We start from the raw sequence: 24,034 nt of genomic DNA on the forward strand, positions 1-24,034 counted from the left end.
TCAACACCCTTTTTAATATTTTCTTCAAAAATATCATTTTGAAATAATAAAAGTAAGGGTCTATGGACATAAAGTATATCGGTAGTTTATGTGTTTTTAATAAATCTATTAAAAACAAAAAAATATATAATTTCCCATGCATCATAGAAGCTACGATAAATTTTTAAAGTACGTAATTTTAGAATTCTCAAAACTCGCACTAAATTTTCATTATTTTTAAAAGACACACCTAATTATATAAATACCATTTAAACTTTAATAAATAATCCTCTAAATTTATTTATTTTAAATTTTAAATTTTTAAAAACTATAAAAATATAAAAAGAAAGTTAATTGAACATTAAAAATATCTTTTCTATTTTTTAATATCTTCAATTTTAATATCTAATTATAAAAAAATAAAAAAAAAAATTAATAATGAGAGTTGATTTTATTAATCAAAATAATAAAAAAAATAAAAATACTTTGGTGTAGATTAAAAATTAACACTACAACTTAAATATAGTATCGAGTATCGTTGTGGTGTTAATTTTTAAAGATCAGCACTATAAGGTGTTGGTCTTCAGAAACCTACACTATAATATTCTGAAAGTTTTAAATCATTTTAAGGGTTCTTGAAAAGGACCTTAAAACTAAAAAATGACTTATTTGGACTCAAATTCACCTAATAAACCCATAAGAGTTGGAATGAACTCAATCGGAGCTCTCTAGGTCCATCAATAGATTTTGATTGAAACTCATTGATGGGCTTAAACGATTTAGATTTCTGAAATTTTGCAATGAAATAGAAGTATGGAATGGGTAGAAGATAGATATGATAAGAAATCCTAATCCTGAATCTCCAACACGAAGTTCTAGGTATGTGTCAATTTGTAAAAAAGTATGAAACTTTCTAAATCTTTTTAGCAATGTTGAAAATCTTTTAGGATGATAACGGATGACATATATAGACTCCTGGGCACTATAGAAACTTATATGAATTGGAATGAGCTCGATCAGAGCTCTCTAAGGTCATCAATCAATTTTGATCGAAATTCATTGATGGACATAGACCACTTAAATTTTTTAAAATTTTACAATGAAATGAAAATGTGGACTATAGGTAGATATGATAAGAAATCTTGATTTTCAATCTCTTGCATGAAATTATAGGTCTGTATTAATTGGTACAAAGTCTAAAACTTTTAAATCAATTGAGCAATGTTGAGAATTCTTTACAATGATAACAAAGGACACCCTTGTACTCTCGAGCACTGTAGAAACCTATAAGAGTTGGAATTGATCAAAACTCATTGATAGACCTAGGATATTTGAATTTATGAAATTTTGTGAGATTGAGAGGTTAATGTGTAGAAGCATATATATGATGTCAAATCATAATCCTAATACACATAGATGAAGTTATGGTCGTGTGTCAACTAGAACAGACTGTGATGTCAATTTTTGAAGATCAATACTAAAATGGTGCTGATCTTTAAAAATTAGCATCATAGTGTTGGTTCTAATTACACACTGTAACGTTAATTTTCAAAAATCAACACTATAGTCTGTGCTAGTTAGCACACGATTATAACTTTGCCTATGTATATTAGAACTTGGATTGAACATCATATATACATTCTACACGCTAACCTTTTCCGTCTCATGATAAAATTTCAAAAATCCAAATACCCTAGGTCCATCAATGAGTTTCGATCAATGGGCAGGTTCATCAATAAGTTTTGATCTAAACTCATTGATGGATCTAAAGAGCTCTAATCGAACCATTTCAACTTTGGTAGGTTTCTACAATGCCCGAGAGTCCAAGAGTGTCTTTTGTTATCATCGTAAAGGATTTTCAACATTGCTCAAATGATTTAGAAAATTTCAGACTTTGTGTCAATTGACACGAGCCTATAACTTCATGTAGAGAGACTCATAACTATGATTTCTCACCATATCAACCTTCTACACACTCCACATTTCTATCTCATTGTAAAATTTTAAAAATATCAATCGTCTAGGTCTATCAATGAGTTTTGGTCAAAACTCATTAGATGGACTTAGAAAGCTCTTATCAGACTAATTCCAACTCATGTAAATTTCTAGAGTGCCCAAGAGTCCAAATATGTTATTTGTTATCATCTTAAAAGATTTCCAACATTGCTCAAAAGGTTTAAAAAGTTTCAGACTATGCAAATTAACACAGACCTATAACTTTGTGTAAGAGATTTAGGATCAAAATTTCTCACCATATGTACCTTCTACACATTCCACACTTCCATCTCATTAAGAAATTTCAAAAATTTAAATCGTTTAGGTCTATCAATGAGTTTCGATCAAAATTTATTGATGGACCTAGAGTGTTAGAACCGATGGAATCAAAATATCTCCACAATGGTATGATATTATCCACTTTGGGGCTAAGCCCTCATGGCTTTGTTCTTGGACTCTCCCCAAAAGATCACATACCAATGGAGATGCTTTCCATCCTTTTAACCCCATGATCTTTTTCATGTATTTTAGATGTGGGACTATGTTTGCACCCTTGCAACACAACAATCCCCCCCTCAAACAAAAGACCATAGACCCCCCTCAACGTCGTTTTTGATGTCTGAATCCTCGACCCACCAGGACTTTTTGTCCCTCGGTCCACCCGACCTACTAGGACTTCCCACCTAGCCGCAGCTATGACTTTTTGCCCCTAGGTCCACCCGACCTACTAGGACTTCCCACCTAGTCGCAAAGTAAAAACTTTGGGTTTCCAGCAAGCCACTGCTACATCTATTTCATTAGGAATTGATGATCTTTTAACAATCCCTTCGAAGGGATGGTTAGTCCAAGACGCCGAACAACAAAGTTTTATTTTAGAGAAACACCATCATTATGGGAATGTACATGTGGTAGAAAAATTACGTCAATCCATTGAGATATGGTATGCTACAAGTGAATATTTGAGACAAGAAATGAATCCTAATTTTCGTATGACTGATCCTTCTAATCCAGTACATCTAATGTCCTTTTCGGGAGCTAGAGGAAATGCATCTCAGATACATCAATTAGTGGGTATGAGAGGATTAATGTCGGATCCCCAAGGACAAATGATTGATTTACCCATTCAAAGCAATTTACGTGAAGGACTTTCTTTGACAGAATATATAATTTCCTGCTATGGAGCTCGCAAAGGAGTTGTAGATACTGCTGTACGAACATCAGATGCTGGATACCTCACACGTAGACTTGTTGAAGTAGTTCAACACATTATTATACGTAGAACAGATTGTGGTACTATCCGAGGTATTTCCGTGAGCCCTCAAAATGGTATGACAGAAAAAATTTTTGTCCAAACACTAATTGGTCGTGTATTAGCAGACGATATATATATTGGTTTGCGATGTCTTGCCACTCGAAATCAAGATATTGGGATTGGACTTATAAATCGATTCATAACCTTTCGAGCACAACCAATATATATTAGAACCCCCTTTACTTGCAGGAGTACATCTTGGATCTGCCAATTATGTTATGGTCGGAGTCCTACTCATGGTGACCTGGTCGAATTGGGAGAAGCTGTAGGTATTATTGCAGGTCAATCAATTGGGGAACCAGGGACTCAACTAACATTAAGAACTTTTCATACCGGTGGAGTATTCACAGGTGGTACTGCCGAGTATGTACGAGCTCCTTCTAATGGAAAAATAAAATTGAATGAGAATTTGGTTCATCCCACACGTACCCGTCATGGGCATCCCGCTTTTCTATGTTCTATGGACTTGTATGTAACTATTGAGAGTCGGGATATTCTACATAATGTAAATATTCCACTAAAGAGTTTGATTTTAGTTCAAAATAATCAATATGTAGAATCAGAACAAGTAATTGCTGAAATTCGTGCTGGAACGTCCACTTTTTATTTTAAAGAGAAGGTACGAAAACATATTTATTCTGAATCAGAGGGAGAAATGCATTGGAGTACTGATGTACACCATGCACCTGAATATACATATGGTAATGTTCATCTATTATTAAAAACAAGTCATTTATGGATATTAGCAGGAGGTTCGTGCAGATCTAGTATAGTGTCTTTTTCGCTCCACAAGGATCAAGATCAAATGAATCCTCATGCTTTTTCTGTCGAAGAAAGATATATCTCTGATCTATCAATGACTAACGGTCGAGTAAGATATAAATTGTTAGATACTTCTGATAAAAAAGATAAGAAAATTCTTGACTATTCAACAAGACCTGATCAAACCATATCTAATGGTCATTGGAATATTATATATCCTTCTATTATCCAAGGGAATTCTTATTTCTTGGCGAAAAAGCGAAGAAATAGATTCATCATCCCATTACAATATGATCAAAAACGAGAGAATGAACTAATACCCTGTTTTGGTATTTCAATCGAAATACCAAAACAGGGTATTTTACGTAGAAATAGTATTCTTGCTTTTTTTGATGATCCACGATACAGAAGAAATAATTCGGGAATTACTAAATATGGGACCGTAGAGGTCAATTCAATTATCAAAAAAGAGGATTTGATTGAGTATAGAGGATCAAAAGAATTTATTCCGAAATACCAAATGAAAGTAGATCGTTTTTTTTTTATTCTCGAGGAAGTGACGAAATGCCTCACCCGAACGCAACCGCGTCTTCCTCCGGAATCTCTCGCTCCCCGCTTTCCGGCGATGTAAACCTCTCCGTGGCTTCTCTGAAGGAATTCCTGGTCGGAGGGGTGGTGCGCGGCTGCAACGGCCGGCTTCCTCTCGCCAGCCACCTCGGAACCGTGATAGCGGGCTGTTCTCGCGCCAGGGACTTGAGATCTGGGCAGCAAACGCACTGCGCGGCGGTCAAGCTCGGCGTCGATAGAGATCGGTTCGTATCGAGCACGCTGATCGACATGTACGGCAAGTGCGGGAAGCTTAACGAGTCATTCAGCACCTTCCGCCAGACTCACCAAAAGGACGCAGTCATCTGCACCTCCATCATCACCTGCCTGGCCGCCAGCCGCGACGATCAGACGCGAGAAGCTGCTCTTGCTGTCTTCCGGGACATGATCGGCGATCGAATTTGGCCTGTCGACAGAACATTCGTCAGTTTGATCAAGCTTTTCGACGCACCCGAAAGGCTCCGCCAAGCCAAGCAGGTGCATGGCTGCGTTCTGAAGCTCGGCGTCCAGGTCGATGACCAACTGGGCAGCGCTCTGATATCGATGTACGGAAGATGTGGCAGCGTCGACGAAGCAGTGAGGCTCTCTGCCAGGGTGAACATGGATGTGGTTTCATGGACGTCTCTGCTCGTCGCCTACACCCAAAATGGCTACGATCTGCACGCGATAGATCTCTTCAGAAGCATGATCGGAAGCAATGTGGTCGTCGATCGTTTCATGGTTGCGAGCGCCATCGGAGCTTGTTCAGGCATGGAAGAATTGAGGTTGGGAGAGGAGATTCATGGTTATGCTCTGAGACAGGGATTCTTAGCAGATGTATCGGTTTGCAATGCTTTGATCACACTGTATGGAAGGTGCAATCGGATCGAAAAGGCGGAGAGATTGTTCAAGATGTCGAGGGTGAAAGACATCATCTCTTGGACTGCATTGCTGACTTGCTATGGTCAGAATGGATGTGGAGAAGAAGCCATAGTCTTGTTTAGGGAGATGCTTCGGCGAGGAATCGGTCCGGCTAAGTATTGCATTTCGGGTGCAATTCGAGCATCTTCGACGATAGCAAGTCTCGCCGCCGGCGAACAGTTGCATTGCCGGGCTATGAAGACAGGGAATGACGACGATCTCTCTGTCGATAACTCTCTTATAGCGATGTATGCTAAGTGTGGGCACGTAGACCATGCGCGGATATTGTTTGAGTCGATGAATTATAGAGATGTGGTCTCTTGGAATGCCATGATCACAGGGTTTTCGCAACATGGGCATGAAGGAGAAGCTCTAGAATTGTTCGACGAGATGTCTGAAGAAGGCATTCGACCAGATGACTACACATTTGTTGGTGTCCTGGTATCTTGCAGCCGGTTGGGTCTGGTGGCTCAGGGATGCAACTACTTCAGTGCGATGAGTGCAGAACATGGGCTCGAGCCGAAGCTGGAGCATTACGCTTGCATGGTTGATCTGTTCGGTCGCGCTGGGAAGCTTCAGGATGCCATGGACTTGATAAACGCAATGCCATTTGAGCCTGACCAACTCATTTGGGAAGCTCTGCTTGCATCGTGCAAGATCCATGGAAACGTCGATCTTGTGAAATCAGTGGCACAAAGGATCATGGAAATGAGACCAGAAGACCCTTCGCCTTACATCGCATTGTCTACGGTGTACGCTTCGACGAGTATGTGGGAAAGAAAGGCCTTTGTTCGAGCTATGATGAAGGATGCAAGGGTTAGGAAAGACCCAGGGAAGAGTTGGATCGAAAGTCAGGAAGTAGCAGACCACAATCACCATTCAGTTTATTCGTTGTAAATGGGAGGAATTTAACAAAAAAAAAAACGAAATTTTTTTACATATTTCTAGTGTATTAACTTTAATTATTTTAATTGAAATATCACCCATGAAAATTCCATCACAAATTCCACCAACATGGAATTTAAACACTCCTAAATTAATCAGTCTGCACATAAAACACAACTTGGCAATTCTTCAAGTTGAAGAAAGGATGGCGATAAAAGGTCCTGTACAACTTCTATCACTATCACATTTGCAAGGAGAACTAAGGCAGGCAATTAAAACTGAGCTCCCTCGACGAAACCACAGTTGCAACTCACAGCTACATTAGACCCAGTTGCAACTCTAACAATGTTCTTGCATGAATGTCGACCAGAAACCTATGACTGATTTGTGAGGAGTGAAACTATCTCTGTTTTACCCGAAACCAATGACTGATTTGTGATCCAGGATTTAAGGATGGTGTGCCATCAGGTATCTATGTATTCAAACATAATGGAGAGAGATGAAAATCACTCGAGTGATATCGAGAGATTTGGATCTTTAGGTGCATCATCCTGGCACGGACTCAGAACTTTCAGGTATGCTCTGACCTCCATGGGTACCAGCATCGGTAATAGGCATGGACCTGTGAGCAAATTCAAGCAGCATCTCGCGCTGATGTTCGTTTGTGTGAGGAAGACTTGCACGCAACAGCTCGACAGGCATCTCTCTGCTGATGGCTATGGTTGCTTCAGGGCCAACCATTGAAGTGCCAGATGATTGGACAAGTAGCATTCGCATTATACTGTCATATTTGCTCAGGCAATAGTTGGTTAGAAGCCCAAAGAAAGCATCAAAGGATGCCTGCCACAGAGTCCGGTTGGCGAAACTGTAGTTGCTTGCGACATGGGGTTCTGTTAGAAGTTCCGTAGCTCTATTGAGAACAGACTTTATAATTATGCTGGCTCCATCACCAGTTGAACTTCCAATAGGACGCAGAGGTGGTTGTTCAGACGAACATACCACTGCAGCCATGCAAGCACCGAGCGCGCTAAGTTCCATATTGCGCACACATGAAGACACGGTCTTGGAAAGATTGATGGTTGTTTCTGCTGCACTAGGATCTGAAGGTAGACCGCCAAACAAAAGCCTAAGGTGGCGGAAAATGGCCATGCAGACTACTCTTGTTGGATGACTTCCAGGAGGCAGAAGGTGAAGATAGCGTGATATGAGCTTTCGACCCTTTGGAAGAGAAATGATACGTAGGAAAACAAGGTCATCCTTTGGGGCAAAAGTGACTGAGTTATCAGATTTACCAGCGCCAAATGGATCAACAAGCTGGAGTGATGCAGCAATGACATCAAGAAGAACCTGTCTTCTCCGCTTCAGTTGCAATCCACAGTCCTGTGGTTGGTTATTCTGTAGAACTCGATCAATATCATCCACATCCAGAAGAAGGCTAATACAATCTTCAATTGTGATCCTAGCAGCCAGCATAGGCTCCTGTTCAAGAGGCTTCATAGAGAGTTTCTGATCATCACCTGATGCAGATGGCATGTCAACCTCAAGGAGAGGACGAGGCCTGCGAACAGAAGAGAATGAAATTCTTCCAAGTCCATCAACCTGAACATGAGATTCATTATTAGAACGTGACCGTGATGGAGGATCCTTTATTGATGTTGGACAAAATGGTTGCTTTAATCTTAAATTAGATGACTTTTTTGCAAGACATGCTTGATGGTAATAATCATCCAGATAAGGATCAGTGATATGTGTCACCGCATGCTGCATTTTCAGAATGCTTTCTATTTCTTGGCCGGACATGTACTTTGATCTAAATTGAAAACCACTGTCACTCTTCAAGCTGCCAGTTTCCGACCATTGAGGCAACCGCATATTCTGTTTTCCTCTGTGAGATGATTTTAACCTATGCTCTCTAAAATTAGGCATTCCACTAACTGACTCAAAGTTATTCGTCATCATCTGAGGATGATAATACCGGTTGAATAAATTAGGTTGCAGGTGAGAGTAATGGGTGAGGGATTGTCGGAGCAATCTCTGCTGTTGTAGCTGTGACAGAAACTGTGGTGAAATTAAACCACCTTGTGGAGGTAACTGATGAGAAAATAAGTCAGGCAACACGTTGCAATTCTCCCCGGCAAAGAGGTCAGAATGATTCAACAAGTAATTCCTTGGCATACTGGCTGATGAAACACCAGAATGTGTAAACTGCATACTTGGATTATAGTGAAGACCATGGCGCAATCCTCCCAACTGATTTTGAGGACCAGAATAAGGAATTGGAGTAGATATCTGCTCTGCTATACCCACTGATGGCAAGCTCGAATGGCGTGTTAGAGGAAGGCTTTGTCCCCCAGGTGGTGGGTAGGAAGTGAAAGATGACTTGGGCACAGAGATTGATTCACTTGAGTGGTGATGCTGCAGTTGGTGAGGATAAGAAGATGTGCGGTACAGAGACTTTAGTTCATCAAATTGAGATGGAGTAGCATGTGGTTGTGACGACCACCGTTTGCTTTCCTGCACATCTTCAGCATCAAATATTTGATGATCAATCCAGCTTGGAAAATCAGCTTCTTGTGCCCAGTCCGCATTAGAAGAACCTGAGTAGGTGTTAACTTTTTGAGTTAATTTTCTTCCAGAAAATTAAAAGGAAAATATAGCCATTTTGAAGTAGGATTAACAGTGTGATAGTTAACAGAGAAGAAAGCATAGAAGATTAGAAGCAGAAAATAATATGCAATGGCTCAACTTTATATCAAGATTATATAGAGATTTGAATAAATTGGAAGCGTGGTCAATGATTTTAGAAAGGAATCAATCGCTACTAGAACTTTTGTTAAGCTTGAAAATTGAGCCAAGTATAAAATGGTTGAATAGAACATCTATCATTCGGAGGATCTGAAGAACAAGATCAAGTAAAGAGAAAAGTGTATGAAGCAGTACCAGTCTAAAATAAATCCATGGAGATTGATACAGGCAGAGGAAGAAGAGAATACTGTTTGAATGAGGATGATAAGAAGGATAAAGGCATTTTCAAAATGGATGTAATGTATATACTGAAAATAATAGATGGAGTTTTGAGAAAGTAAGGTAATATGACAAAAAGGACTCAATAATATTCTAATCGAACTTAAGAATTAGTAAAAGAATTTAGATACTAATTTTTACATTTGTCATCAGATAGAACTAAGAGAAAACTTAAGGGCTCCATAAAGATTGAATCAGACACTATTTACACTCTCATTAGTTAGTATAATATCAGTTGATAAAAGCATAAAACAAGAAGATTTATTTTAAGTATGACTAAGAAGTTCATCTGATATCAATACAAATGACAAGATCGTAGAGATGAGCCTTAATTTACACTTACAATAATAATATTAAAAAAAATCATTTGTTACACACTTGGTTACGAACACTTTATTATCATACATGTTCTTATTACATCTCACATGGATATATGTATTAATCCTTTTCTTCTTTAAAATCCACCACAGTAAAAATGTCTAGGAATTCTCTCATAGAATTTATGAATAGAATTTATGACTCTAATACAATATATTTAATCTCCAAACATATATCTATATATAGTGCTCATCCAATAATTTGTAAACTATTCTTTCCTTAATTGTTTTACTATTGAAAGAGTGAGTCAACTCCTTTTAATATCAATTGAATTATACTTCCTTTCAGGTGTGTACATAATAGATTAAACCATCTCCCACCAAACGCCTTGATATCTTAGATTGCATTAGGCTTCCTTCACATTTTGATCTTTATCAAGTACACAGCAAACATTGCCTGAATCTTTATACTGGCTTTTCCTACCATTATCAATTGGCAAATTTCTGGTAGTTTTTTACACTTCCTTGTGTCAATATATGATCTCACTCTTCTCAACTGAAAGTTCATGCTTTGATGATTGACTCAATTTTCAACTGATATATCATATTTGCCGCTTCCAATTGTGATCATATATCTTACTATTAGATCGAAAAACAATTGAGTGTTGCAACATTTAACAGTATACCAAGATTTTAGTACATCAGTGCTAACAAAACCAGAAAAAGGTAGCAAACAGGGGACAGAATACAAAACACACACCACCAAAAAAGACAAAATGCAACATTTTGGTTGGAAATATCCACGTTATATTTTTTCCTCAGATCCTGACTGTTGCAATATCATTCTTTTATGTCACTTGCATCTTTAGATATTACTCTAAAAGTTCCTCATGGGTGAGAAATGCAAAAGAAAATAAACATAATGTCTCCTACAAGAACTTAAAATCTTTTCTGAGATAGAACAAACACATAAAGATTAGTTTGCAATAGTATAGCAGTATCACTTACTTTCTCTAGAAAAAGACCCTCTATCACCAATAACACCCACGCTCCTTGGTTCATTGACAACTCTATTGAGCTGAGTGCACAAAGATAGGTAGTCAGCAAAGAGAAGATGCAAGTAGAAATCAAGAAAAAAATGATAACAATTTATCGCAAATCATATGACAGATAATATCAGAGGGCTCCAGAGGCATACAAGCCTCTGTTAAAACTTAGTCTGCCACTTATCAGAGAACATAAGAAAAGCAAAAAAAGAACCAGCATCGACAAGAAGGCACAAGGATAATATTGAAGCCTCTAAAAGAACATAAGAAACAAAAATCTAGATAAATAGGCAAAAAAACAAGTAGTCTAATTTTCCATAGGTGTGAATTGTAGGTTAAACCATGCATGAGTATATATAATATATATTAGGTGAAGACCACCTACAATTACAAGAGCACAAATACATAACAACCTCAAATTCTACAAACTAAGAAGGGAATTTGTATGGATAAAATAAAGAGAAGAAAATTTTTTTAAAATGGCAAAAATAAGATGCATCCTTAGGGAAAACATGACAACACAACTGCCACGACAATCAACCTACAATTGGAGGCAGAGGGCTCTACAAAGTGTAACATTGCATAATGTAGTAACACGTGCATTGTATTCGTACTCATTCCAAATTAAGCTAAGGTGAGTCATTAGGTGCAATACTATTATTCTTGCTCTGATTACATCACTGCTATTGGGATTGAAATTTTGCATATGATTTCCTACTTTCCTTATGTTTGTTGCATATCTACTATTTTATATTTTCGATTTATGAAAGATATATCATTGTAGATTTTTATTACAATTTTAATTATATGATCTAGTTAAGATGTATATTTTTTATTGTGTTTGTGAAATCATCTTTCAAGTGTTATGTGAGAATATATTGCAAGTGTTATCTAGCGTCACAATGACATGGTCCAATAAACAAAAGCTAGCACAAAGATTGTGTCAATGGAATTGTGTGTAACCAAAACAAGCTCACTTGCTGAGTGACATTATAAGACTTTGGTGACTTACTTTACAGATGAAAGGATACAAAAAGTTAATGTTGTAGACAATAGAATGTTAGGTTGGATGTATGGAGTTACTACAAAGAATAAATAGAAAAATTAGGTGTAGATCCCATAAATGAAAAAAAAAAAAAAGAAAATACGTTATGACAATCAGGCTATTGTTCAAAGACAACTAATCCTATATTTAAAAGAGTTGAATAGATTAGATTAGAAGGTGAAATGGGTAGAGAGAGACCAAAGAATTTAGGTCAAGTAATAAAGCACGATATAACATTTGAATATTACTGGTGGTATAGCTTTGCATAGAACTTAATTGAACAAAAAGACTCAGATAATAGACCCAAATAGTTGGGGACAAATTCATCTACTTGATGATGATGATAGTGATGACGATGATGACAACGATATATGAAATCATCATCAACTTGTTAGTGAGAGGGTCGTGTCCCCAACTCACAATTTTCTGACATCTTTTTCACCCTATCAAGGTAATCTAGTTCCAGATGAACTGGTTGCGTGGTTCTGGACTGCTAAGGAACTGCCAATCTAATGTAATATTGTCATAATTTTCTGCATGCCTTCCTTGAAGCATTCTTCTATTTTCCATATAGCTCAATTATAAACCAAGCATGGTAAAAAAAGTAAGAGATATCAACAAACAGTATGAGACAAAATGGAGCCATCACAAATAAGCACATGAACCTTTACACATTCGTATACCACCAACCAAACCTCTTATAGCATTATTATTTATTTCTCCCTTAAAGAACTCAACAGAACTGTTTGAACTTTGTATTATTATGTGACTTCTATGAAAATTGCAGTACCTGACTCAAAGTGAAAATACAAGATATTCTAGTCATATGAGCATGTATAAATTTACCTTTCTAAAGGTTGTGGCAAGGTCATCAATCTCAGATAAGGACCCTAAGCTTTCAATCTGCAGAAATCACAATAAAACAATGTGATTTTAGCTACAAAAGTTTGCAAAAATATTTTAAATAAGATTTGTGCAGATAATAACAGTAACTAAAAGATCAGACAACACTCTGATAATATAGAAAACTTAAATAAAAATAGTTATTAATGGTGCACAAAGTTAAGCCAAAGAAGCTATAGAAGAAAAAAAGGCAATCTTGTAAGGATAAACCAAAAGTGAAAAGGATAGAAACATGAATTAGACTAAGGAAGAAACAGGTGAAAGGTCAAAACAAATCAATATTGATAATGAAAGAAACGAAAATAAAAATCTAAGGTATCGAAAAATGGCATAATGAATGGCAATGCTAAGAAATCTCAAAACACCATGATCATTAAAGGTGTAACAAATTCTTACATGTAACCCTACAAAAACTACCTATCTTAGTGTGCTCTAACTACCCATAGTCATACTCACTATTCAAAATAATCATAAAGTTGGTTTCCAACAATATTTAAGGACTAGTATCTATGAAATCATGAGAAATATCAGAAAAAGGAAAGCATATCTCTCTTTCCTCATCATTCTGCATGCAATGAGTCCAGTTGCTCAAACTCTTTTTTGGTACCTATATTTGAGTGTGTCATGTCAGCATGGAGACATATCCACTGAGCCCAAGTAACTGATAATGTATATGCAAATGCTCCTCCTCCACCTAATCTTTTTTGTATTTGCCAATTTTGGTTAGCTAGCACCTATCATATTAGTGCTTGCTAAATCCAGCTTGTTAGACTATCCTGATGTTTAACCCCATTGGTTTATTCATACTAAGCAATTTGCACAAAGACAATCGCATGGGTCAAACCACAATGGAATCAAAGTGGTATGTTATTCTCTGGTGATTTCTTGAGCAAATATCTGCCCTTTAGGCACCCATATCTAAAATGCCTAACCTATCCAAATAAAGAAAATGGCTAAAAGAAATGATCACAACTCATGGATCATGGTACTTAACACAATCTGATGTTGGCTATCAATTGCACAATGAAACCTACCTCCATTCCAGCAAGAGATCAGCAGCTACAGCCCAAAGATTTGTATTAATAAAACTAACTCACCTCTTTATCCCCAAGAGAAGGAAACTTGGATTCCTCCTCAAGACCAAGAAAGTAATCATCATACTCCAAACCACCTAACTCAACTTCCTCCACGCCACCCTTATTGAAGAATGCATATTGTGAAGCATCAAACAGAAGACTATCTGCACAGAGCATAAAACCAAGTTACAAGTCTATGAGCTGCATTGGGTAAGATAAGCTCTTGCTACAACGATAAAAAGAAAAAACGTCAATTCCGACTACCATTTAGGATTGGCAGCAAGAGCACCAAAAAGAAAGGTACCCGAATAGCAAAAGAAAGAGCATCAAAAACGCCTTCCAGCAAAAATTAATTATAAAACAGAGAAATTTTGTCTAAAATGCATTGGGGTGGGTAACAAACTGACGCTCACTGTACATATTTTGCAAAGTTGCAAAACCCTTGAACCAAAATTTGACAATAACTCGAGCACAACCTAAGCTTCATATTAACATTAAGCAGCATTCAGACTGCTCCTTGTAAACAAGGATAAAGAAATTCAAGCATCGATTTCCAGGTCCATCAGCGATGCAACTTACAGATCTGCTTAGTGCATATAAGATTGATTTCCAGCATACGATAAGAGAAAAGGAAGGAGAACTTTAAGGTCCACAGCGATCCCAATGATACGAAGAAGCAAACACCCACCTGATCCACCGGCGGAGAAGCTCCCGATGGCATCGCTCCTAGGGTTTCCTTCCGCATCGAGCCCCTTCATGGCGCCCGTACGCCGAAGGCTAACGCCCTGAAGACCAAAAACAGCAAAAGGTGACGCCGGTCGGCGGAAGCATAAGGACGGGCGAAGGAGTTCCGCCCACCTCCGATCGGAAAAAAAGGATTAGGGTTCTTCGCCAGCTGAGATCTGGAAGCGAGGCTGGTCGGTCGAGAGGAGAGCGTGGCGCTTGGCCTCGCCCCACAGATAAACGACCGAGAGAAATAGAGAAGAAAAGGAATAAAAGGTATCGCAGCGTATCAAGGGGGAATCGATTTTGGGTGTGTTTAATTTCATTTTTACTCCTTTAAGCTTCATAATTTACACTAAAGTCCTTCAAATAAATTGTGTACTTCACTTACATGAGGGTACACTATTATTTTCAAGTTGTGTGTTACCTTTTTACTAACACTTGTCCTCAACTTGGAACAATGTCTTTGTATTACAATTATAAATAATTTACAACCTATAAAAGTTTTAACATACAACTCAAATGGTAAAATTTCAAATAATAAACCTTTACATTAATTTATTTAACATTTAATTTATTAGCAAGCAACCTGAATGTGTTGATCGCGTGGCCTAATGGATAAGGCGCTCGCCTCCGGAGCGGGAGATTGTGGGTTCGAGTCCCATCGCGATCGAAAATACATTTTTGTTCCCCTTTTTTTTTTTGTTTTTGAAAAAAAAAAAACAACCTTCTCGTTCACGTGTATGACTGCGGGATTAAACCCTGTTTTATTGAAATAATCATCTTCTAAAAGTACTTCATTTCTCAGTTCTACTTTGCAATATGAACAACCAATCACAATACACAGGTTGAAATGAATTAAGTAGGAGAGGATTAAGAATAATCTCATTCAGTTAATCTGCAAATGCAAGCTGGTGGAGACGTTGTTTGTAGCTTCTTCAACCTTCGCGTGTTTTTGTCGACAAGAGAAATCGCAGGCAGGGAGAGGACGAAAGGGGGAAGAGAGCAGCGGCCTGCCTCTTTCCCTTGCTTCCCCTTCTAACCTTACTCCCCCGCCGCCCGCGGTGGCAATCGACGACGGTGCGGCCGCCGTCAAGGCCAGCGCCACCGCTCACCATCTCGCGCTCGCCGGCGCGAAGCGAGAGCTCATCCCAAAACGAACTCTTTTAGTCCCACATCGTTCTATCTGCCATTTCTTTCATTCGTATATTGATTGTGCTTGATTCCTCGATCGCCGAGCCGAGTAGCGGCGGCTTGTGACCCAAGCGGGGGCGATGAATGATTTGGATGATGTCGTTGGATTTCCAGGTGTGGATTCTGACCGTACGATCGCTGGCCTATCCGGTCCAAGTTGATTGCGAGCCGGTATAATCGAGCGTAGGCCCGCTTCGTCCGGCTCATAATGTGGAGGGTAATTGATCAGGCTGGTTTCACAGAGCAATCAGACCCACCCGCTTTCAACGGTGGAAGGATAATAGGCCGGTGTACATTAGATCCACTAAATTCCTGGGATTCCACTTCCATCAAACAAATCATTTTTTATTAACTATAAAATTTATTTTTCTCGATTAAATAGTTCTCCATAGATAAATAAATTTGCCATATTTTTTATTTTAAAAATATCTATATGTAAAATATCCTTATTGCATACTGATAATAACAGTTATAATATATAGAGCTAGTTATTATATACTCAAGTAAATAATTTCCAAAGTTTAACTTAATAAAAATAATATATAGTTTTATATTAAAATTTTTTACTAACTTAATCAAAATTACTTTGATATAATTTAAACACTTTAAAAATAGTAAAATTAAATTATTTTATTTTAATACACAGTCAAACAGTAGTACCTATAGAGATAATATAACAATATTTCAATTGAAATAAAAAAGTATTTTTAAAATAAAAATATATTAAACATTATTTAATTCTTTTACAAAAAAACACTCATTCTAATAATCAGATCGCTCCAAATTAAGTAAATCAGAAAAAGATATTTTTTCAAATAAAAAATCAAAAGAGAATTCCATCATAGAGAATATCTTTATTTTTAATATTATTATAGTGGTTAATTGCACTGTTATAATAATGTATTAACTATTTAATAATTTCTACAATTAAAAAATTATGATATTGATAAATTTAAATAATTTTAAATAAGTTATTAAAAATATTTTGATATAATAAGATTATGATTTAGATTTAGAATTTACAATTTAGTTATAATTATGTTTAGTAGCTTTCATAATTATTTTAAAATAATTTTAATAAAATTTAAATAATTTTGATTAAGTAAATAATATTTTAATATAATAGTGTTCAAGATTTAAAGTTTAACTATAGATGTGTAGCAATTATTTAATAATTTTATAACTATTTTAAAATAATTTTGATCAATTTAAAATAATTTTAATAAAATTTAAATAATTTTGATAAAGTCATTAAATTATATTTTGATATAATAGTATTTTAATTTTAAAATTTAGAATTTATAATTTTAAAGTTTAACTATAATCATAATCATGTATTAACTATTTAATAACTTCTATAATTATTTTAAATTATAATATTTTAATTAAAATAAAATAATTAATTTTTTACGTTGTAATAATTTTATAATTATTATATATTGTAGTACTACCGAGTAAGAATAAATAATATTTTAGGTATAAAATATCATATGAACGTCCTTTTAATTTAAAAAAAAATGCTCTTTCGATGATTTACCTAATTTCTTTTTGATTTGTGTCGAATAATTAGATATGCTTTTGATTTTCTGTAAAAAAAATAACCAAAAATTATTCCATGATAAATTGACAATCCATCTTTATCCGGAACATTCTCCATTTAATAGTTTTTCTAAATTATCTAAAACTACTTTAACTCTTAGCTTCTGGCCCCCAAAGCGAACTCTTTTAGTCCCACATTGTTCTATATCCATTTTCATCTACCATATATATTGTTTCTACTTCGTTATCCATGCTTGAGCTGAATTGCGGTAGCTTGTGATCCAAGCGGTGCTGATAAAATCTTTGGACGTTATCGTTTCTGAGGTGCTTTAAAAAATTAATTAAATCGCGTTTATCATATTTTTTTAATTTAAAAATATCTTTGCGTAAAATATCCTTATTGCATACTGATATAATAGTTATAATATATAGAGCTAGTTATTATATATTAAAGTAAATATTTTTTTTAAGTTTAACTTAATAAAAATAATATATATTGTTTTTTAATATTAATTTTTTTATTAACTCAGTCAAAATTATTTTAATATAATTAAAAATATTTATAAATTTTTTATTAATACTATTTTTAACTAAATTAAATTTATTTATTTTAATACATAGTTTTAAAACAGTAATGTATAATTATTGTAATAATATTTCAATTGAAATAAAAGTATTTTTAAAATAATAAATATTAAATACTATTTTATTTTTATTTAAAAAACACTCATTCATTAATCCCAGATAAAGTAGCATTTGAATCAATGTCCTACGCTTAAAAAAATGATGAAATCCCAGTCAGTCTCATGGATTCAATCCCTGGGGGTGGCCGGCCCGGTCCACGGAAGTTTCCCACCGACCACCAGGGTAAATCGGGAAGCGCATACGGCGGCCAATCCAGATGCCCAGCATCCTTTGATTGTGTTCCTCATTTGGAGGAAAATTCCTGCAAATACGCCGTAGCTGGGGATCGAACCACAGGTCCCTAGGTCACAACCCAAATGTACCGTTGCTTAAAGAAGAGAGTCGAAGTAGACCTTGATGATATCCCTCCAACATTGACAGTTGATAACTATTTGAGCTCTAGTTATATTCGTACTGTCAGGCAGTCAAAAGTGTAACCCACTTGACAGTTGACACTCAACAGATAACACTCATCACTTGGCCATGATCAACACGCGACTAAAGGTGCTCGACCACTCCCTCTCGAAGCATTCAGCAATTGACACTCGAGCGCCCAATCACTCGACTCCCGTGGTGCTTAATCACTAGGCTCTATTCTAGAGTTCAATCCATTTCAAAAATCCATTTGGACTCAAAATACTCTAGCTACGGCGTATTTACAAAAATTTTCTTCCAAATGGGGAATGCAATGCACTCAAGCTTGGGTTGTCGTCCACTGGATGATGTAGACCTATCCTACTGATCTAGCAGTGGGTTAGATACCAACCATATCATTAATAATAATTAGAGATGCTTTTGATTTTTATAAAAACAAAAAAAAAAACAAAAATCATTCACTGATAAATTGGCAATCCGTCCTTATCCTTTGGGTCATTCTCCGTTTAATAAATCTTCTAAATTATCTCAAGCTACTTCTCTAACTCTCGGCTCTACTTTGCAATACGAACAACCAATCAGAACACACGGATTTAATCAAACAAATTACAGAGATTATGTTATATCGATCACAATATGTCAAGAAACAACATATGCGGAATACAAGAATTAATTAAGTAGGAGAGGACTAAGAATAATCTCATTCAGTTAATCTGCAAATGCAACCTAGTGGAGAGGTTGTTTGTAGCTTCTTCAATCTTCGCGTGATTTTGTCGACAAGAGAAATCGCAGGAGGACGAAAGGGGGAAAGGGAGCAGCGGCCTGCTTCTTTTCCTGGCTTCCGCTTCTAGTCTTCCTCCCCCGCCGCCCGCGGTGGCAATCGAAGACTGCGCAGCCACCGCCAAGGCCAACGCCACCACAGACCATCTCGCGCTCGTCGCCTGGACGCAAGATCGCATCTTCCGTCCCAAAGGGAACTCTTTTAGTCCCACATCGTTCTATCTCAATTAGCTTCTACCCATTATAGTGATTCTCCTTTGCGTCTCGATCGCCGAGCCGTATTGCGGCGGCTTGTGACCCAAGCGGGGGCGATGAATGGTTTGGATGATGTCGTTGGGTTTCGAGGCGTGGACTCACCGTACGATCACTGGCCTGTCCAGTCCAAGTTGATAGTGAGCCGTTACAATTGGGCGTAGGCTTGCTTCGTCCGGGTCATAATGTGGAGGGCAATTGGTCAGGCTGGTTTCACAGAGCAATCAGACCCATCCGCTTTTAACGGTGGAAGGATAACAGGCCGGTGTGCGCTGGATTCACTAAATTCCTCGGAGCCCACTTCCATCAAACAAACCATTTTTAAACTTTAAATAGCTATTTTAATTTGTTATTACTAAGTTATCATAATTACTATTAAATAGTTATTCATAGAAAAATTTACATGTAACAAAAAATAAATATTCTTACGCATACTTATATAACAATTATAATATATAAGGCTAGTTATTATATATTAAAATAAATATTTTTATTAACTTAGTCAAAAGTAAAAAACACTATAATAATATTTTTTAAAACTAAATTAAATTTATTTATTTTAATACATTACAATGGTTACTATCACTATATAGCTACTATAATAATATTTCAATTGAAATAAAAAATATTAAACACTATTTTTTTTTAAAAAAACACCCATTTTGATAATCAGAGATGCTTTTGATTTTTATAAAAAATTTAACCAAAATCATATTCATTGATAAATTGATAACCCATCCTAATCCTATGTATCATTCTCCGTTTAATAAATGGGCATCACTTAGCAAATTACCTCTTCACGAGAATAAACTGAGAATTAACACTAACAATTGCAATATTATTTCCATGTGTGAGTAAAACTCAATTCTTACAAAATGGACTCTGTGAATCATCTCAATTGTTCCAAGAAATTGAAAAATAAAATTGTTAAGGTCAGAGAATGTAGTTAGTTAGTTAGTTAGTCCTTTGTAAAAGCTGGAACAGTACTCTTATGGAGCGTCAAATTCATCATATCTGTGAATTGTGATCACTAAAGAAATCAAAACACGGATGAACCACCTCTCAATTTACCCGCCAGCATGTCCTTGGCCTCGTTGATCTTCGAAGCGAGGTAATGGCTTCCTTCCGCTGTCCGGGTGGTTCGCCACCATCACTCTCCTGTGAGCCTCCTTGATCTTGTCCGGCGGAGAATGCTCTCTGCAACAAGTCCAAGTCCAAGTTTGCGTAAGAAGGAACAGATGAGACAGATAGCATTCCGTTAGAGGAACCAGAGTTGGACATACCTCACGCCAAGAATCAATGAGGCTTCTCGCTTCGTCATCTGCTGCTCGAAACCGCCGGGATAGAACCTACGGACTCGAGGAACAACAGGGCGAGCTTTAAACGCCTGCCATGCCTGAATCATGTATCGACCTCCCATCGCAGCAGCAGCCACAGTTAGACTTGCAATTAAAGGAGTTGTCTGTAGTGATGAAAGGATGTCATGAAAGCATCACAAATGAACCATATCATGGATACTAACTATTAGATGGAAATTGGAATTCAAAAAGAAGAAATCAGGAATTATAAATGCTCAAGATCTTCAGCAATACTAAATCTTAAGGTTGTAAATGAACCAAGTCATGCCAAACTTTGTATTGCTCAAACTTTTTTGATAATGTAATAGAATCAGATCATGCCAAGCCTAAAACGAAGTAAACCATTGAAACAGTTATTTGGTTTCTTTTTATAAGCTTTAGCTTTGTTTAATCTTGACTTAAATTTAGTTTGTTTAGATGTTATCAAGCCTGAGTTTGTTTGAAACTTTTACATTTTAAACTTATTTGATTAGTTAGTTATTTGTTCATTTTGAAAACTACTTGTTTGTCTATTTACATGTTTGATAAGAACTTTGTTGATGAACATGATCCAGAAACTTTGTTTGTGGACATTGTTCACAACCAATTCACAATCTTTATTATGAATATTAAGAAGCTAAACACGTGTTCAAACTTGTTCATTTAATTAATAAGTTGTTCAAGATTGTTCATTTAATTGATCTTGTATATATGGAATAGATATATCCAGCTCTTACCAAGCTGAACACTGAATTTGCTCACAAACATTTAGTTCACTTACGGTCCTACTAAAATTTCTCGAAAATAACTTATTGTAATGGTATTCAAGCATGAAATCAGTATGAGAGATCTCACTTCTAAACTTTGGAATATTACAATTTCAATTCATCTGACTCTTTAAGCTACAAGAGGCCATCTTTGAACCATAAAGGCTAAAGCAACTGGTATAGGAGAGAACTAAGATCAGAATCACCGATATCTATTGATCAATCATATACTTCAGTTTATGTTAGTAACAGATATAGCTATTATAATGCTGGTTCATGAGAAAGACCAAGTTGGAGATGGTAATTAGCACTCTCAAAAACAACTATTTAAGTTAGAATCCTCAACTCTCCAATGGATTGGAATGAAAAAAGGGCAAATGTTGACAAATAGACAAATAAATGGAATGCAGCAAAAGAGCTGTACTGAACACTAGTAAAGTATTGGACTATTTCATACTATCATATCTACAGGGACAGTCTAATAGTTAATGAAAGACAATATTAATGCTCCTTTTTCCCAAACAAAACTGAATATTTGGAGTTCAATAGTTTCTGCAATCAGGGTTGTGTTATTGTGAATGACATGAAAAGGGATACAAGATTGTATATGCTTAAACAATGAGAGAAAATACATTTGATCATAGAGACTTTGGATTCTACAAAGTTCCAATAATAAATGTAGATATATTTACTAATGAATTCTAAAATTCTTCATGTACAAAAACTGTGAGGATAGAAGAGAGAGAGGAAAGAGATTAGAGAAAGAAGGAATAAAAATTACGGTTCCTACTTACTTCCTCTTCCTCAGTCCTCACTCCTACTTACCCCCTCTACCTCGACACAAAGGAGATAAGAAAAGAGGAGAAAGTAAAGGCACAAGTTTACACTCAGCTTCTCCGACGCCCACTTCACCTTACCACATTGCCCCAGCCTACTACAACTTGCCACATTGCCTTGCCTACTTCAACTTGCCACATTGCCTCATGAGTTATCGTGTCGCCTCCCCATCGGTCACCCGTCACGACCTCACTTGATGCCAACCTCATCCAATGCCTAATGCCCCACTTCTCACATTAGAACTCGTCATGTTAGGGAGAATGATCATTTTTTCCTTCCTTTTTTAGAGTCGACAATATTACACATGAGTCAATCTAATCTAATCCAAAACACAATTAGTAGAAACAAAATCCTAAAGTGATATGGCATAATCCTAACATATAAATGGGTTGATATGAATTGACCAATTTACAAAGATAATTTATTTTAAAAACATATATAGCCTTTATATCATATAACCTAACTTTTTAGAAAATTTAGTTCATACACCTTATAAAAACACAACTTGTTTATGAATTGATTAACACAACATAACACCAATTCTCATCTCTACTTCAATGGTCGCAGTGTTCAGTGTTCACCTGGCTAAAACTAAGTGAACACGTTGAGAGGAGAGGAGACTTCTTACTACTGAAATTTGGAGCCGATGAATGAAGATTTCCATGAACTAGACCTCCCTATCCTTCCTTCCGGGTAAATAGAATCTAAACTTTTATAAGTCTTAAAAGTGACAAATCGAACGATATTTTTTCTCTCTTTATTTCGTTTGGGGAATAGAGGAAACATTGATATTGAAGTGATGTCCATACTTTGTAACTCATCATCGAAAGCTAGACAAAAAGCTAATCAAAGCTATTCATCATAAAAAGAAAATGTGCTTTATCCTCTTCGTTTACCATCGTTCATTGGGACGTCAAAACAAAGAGCTCAAAATTCATCAAATAAATTGGTATCTTGTCATAACATCTCTACCATTCATCACCAATGGAAAAAAAAAAAGTTCAAACTTTGCAGGTATCAAAATATCACTAACTAAGCAAAATTCGGAAAACCTGCAACGAGCATTTAAAAAAGATTAACTAAACATTGGAATCATTACGTACCATTAAGATCACAGCACTGAGATATCCAACCAATCTATCCAAATCCAAGCAATCTCACTGCTTCATGCACCCAAAAAAAAAACAGACAAGGTAGGCATTTGATCAGAACTCATACCCTAAACTAAAAGGCACGTTTTTTCACCATGGAAACGACATCTGACAAGGCAAATTCGAGGGCGGAGTGGTTGAAGTACCTGAGATGAACTTAGGGCGAAAGAGTTGCGTTCTTCGGAGCAGAGATTACGGAGCAAGGGAGGAGGAGGTGAGCGGCGAGGAAGAGGGAGAGGGATTGGGATTTATATGGATTCCCATGGCTTGGGCTACAAGAAACAAAAAGGGCGGTGTATCGCCGGCGTCGGTGCGGGCGGCGGCTTCTTTGCTCTCCAGGCCGGGCCGGGTCGGCTGGCATAAGAAGCCGTTACCGGGTCCGGCACGGTCTAAATTGGCCTAGCGGTAGTCGATTCTAAAATCATATTTTTTATCATTAAAATTAAATTTTAATATAAATATTTAGAATTCTAAGCTTGTTTTTGAAATTAAATTGGGTGAGTTGAGACTTGTATAACAATTGTGAGTAAAATTGTTAGATGGAC

General features: G+C 36.4%; 2 protein-coding genes, 1 non-coding gene and 1 pseudogene across 3 annotated transcripts; 2 read left to right on the plus strand and 2 right to left on the minus strand.

The window, feature by feature from the left end:
- The first annotated feature begins 4,612 nt into the window (after nt 1–4,612).
- On the plus strand, nt 4,613–6,451 carry LOC141826928 (pentatricopeptide repeat-containing protein At4g13650-like). Its single transcript, XM_074714248.1, has one exon. The coding sequence runs from the start codon at nt 4,613–4,615 to the stop codon at nt 6,449–6,451; it is 1,839 nt and encodes a 612-aa protein (XP_074570349.1).
- A 100-nt stretch (nt 6,452–6,551) lies between these two features.
- Nucleotides 6,552–14,795, minus strand: LOC141826916 (protein PAT1 homolog 1-like). Its single transcript, XM_074714241.1, has 6 exons — nt 14,709–14,795; nt 14,539–14,635; nt 13,872–14,014; nt 12,718–12,774; nt 10,789–10,858; nt 6,552–9,036 (listed from the first exon to the last, which is right to left on the minus strand). Exons 2-6 carry the CDS (start codon nt 14,606–14,608, stop codon nt 6,986–6,988), a joined length of 2,391 nt encoding a protein of 796 aa, XP_074570342.1. The 5' UTR covers nt 14,609–14,635; nt 14,709–14,795; the 3' UTR covers nt 6,552–6,985.
- Nucleotides 14,796–15,173: 378 nt separating this feature from the next.
- TRNAR-CCG (transfer RNA arginine (anticodon CCG)) lies at nt 15,174–15,246 on the plus strand. Its single transcript has one exon. It is a non-coding gene; the product is annotated as a tRNA-Arg (tRNA).
- A 5,101-nt stretch (nt 15,247–20,347) lies between these two features.
- Nucleotides 20,348–23,746, minus strand: LOC141828513 (mitochondrial import inner membrane translocase subunit TIM14-3-like; annotated as a pseudogene).
- Between the last annotated feature and the right edge of the window lie 288 nt (nt 23,747–24,034).

The sequence above is a fragment of the Curcuma longa genome, chromosome 4 (assembly GCF_044706935.1).
Source record: "Curcuma longa cultivar G26 ecotype Majalengka, Jawa Barat chromosome 4, ITB_CL_G26_1.1, whole genome shotgun sequence".
Classification (NCBI taxonomy): Eukaryota; Viridiplantae; Streptophyta; class Magnoliopsida; order Zingiberales; family Zingiberaceae; genus Curcuma; species Curcuma longa.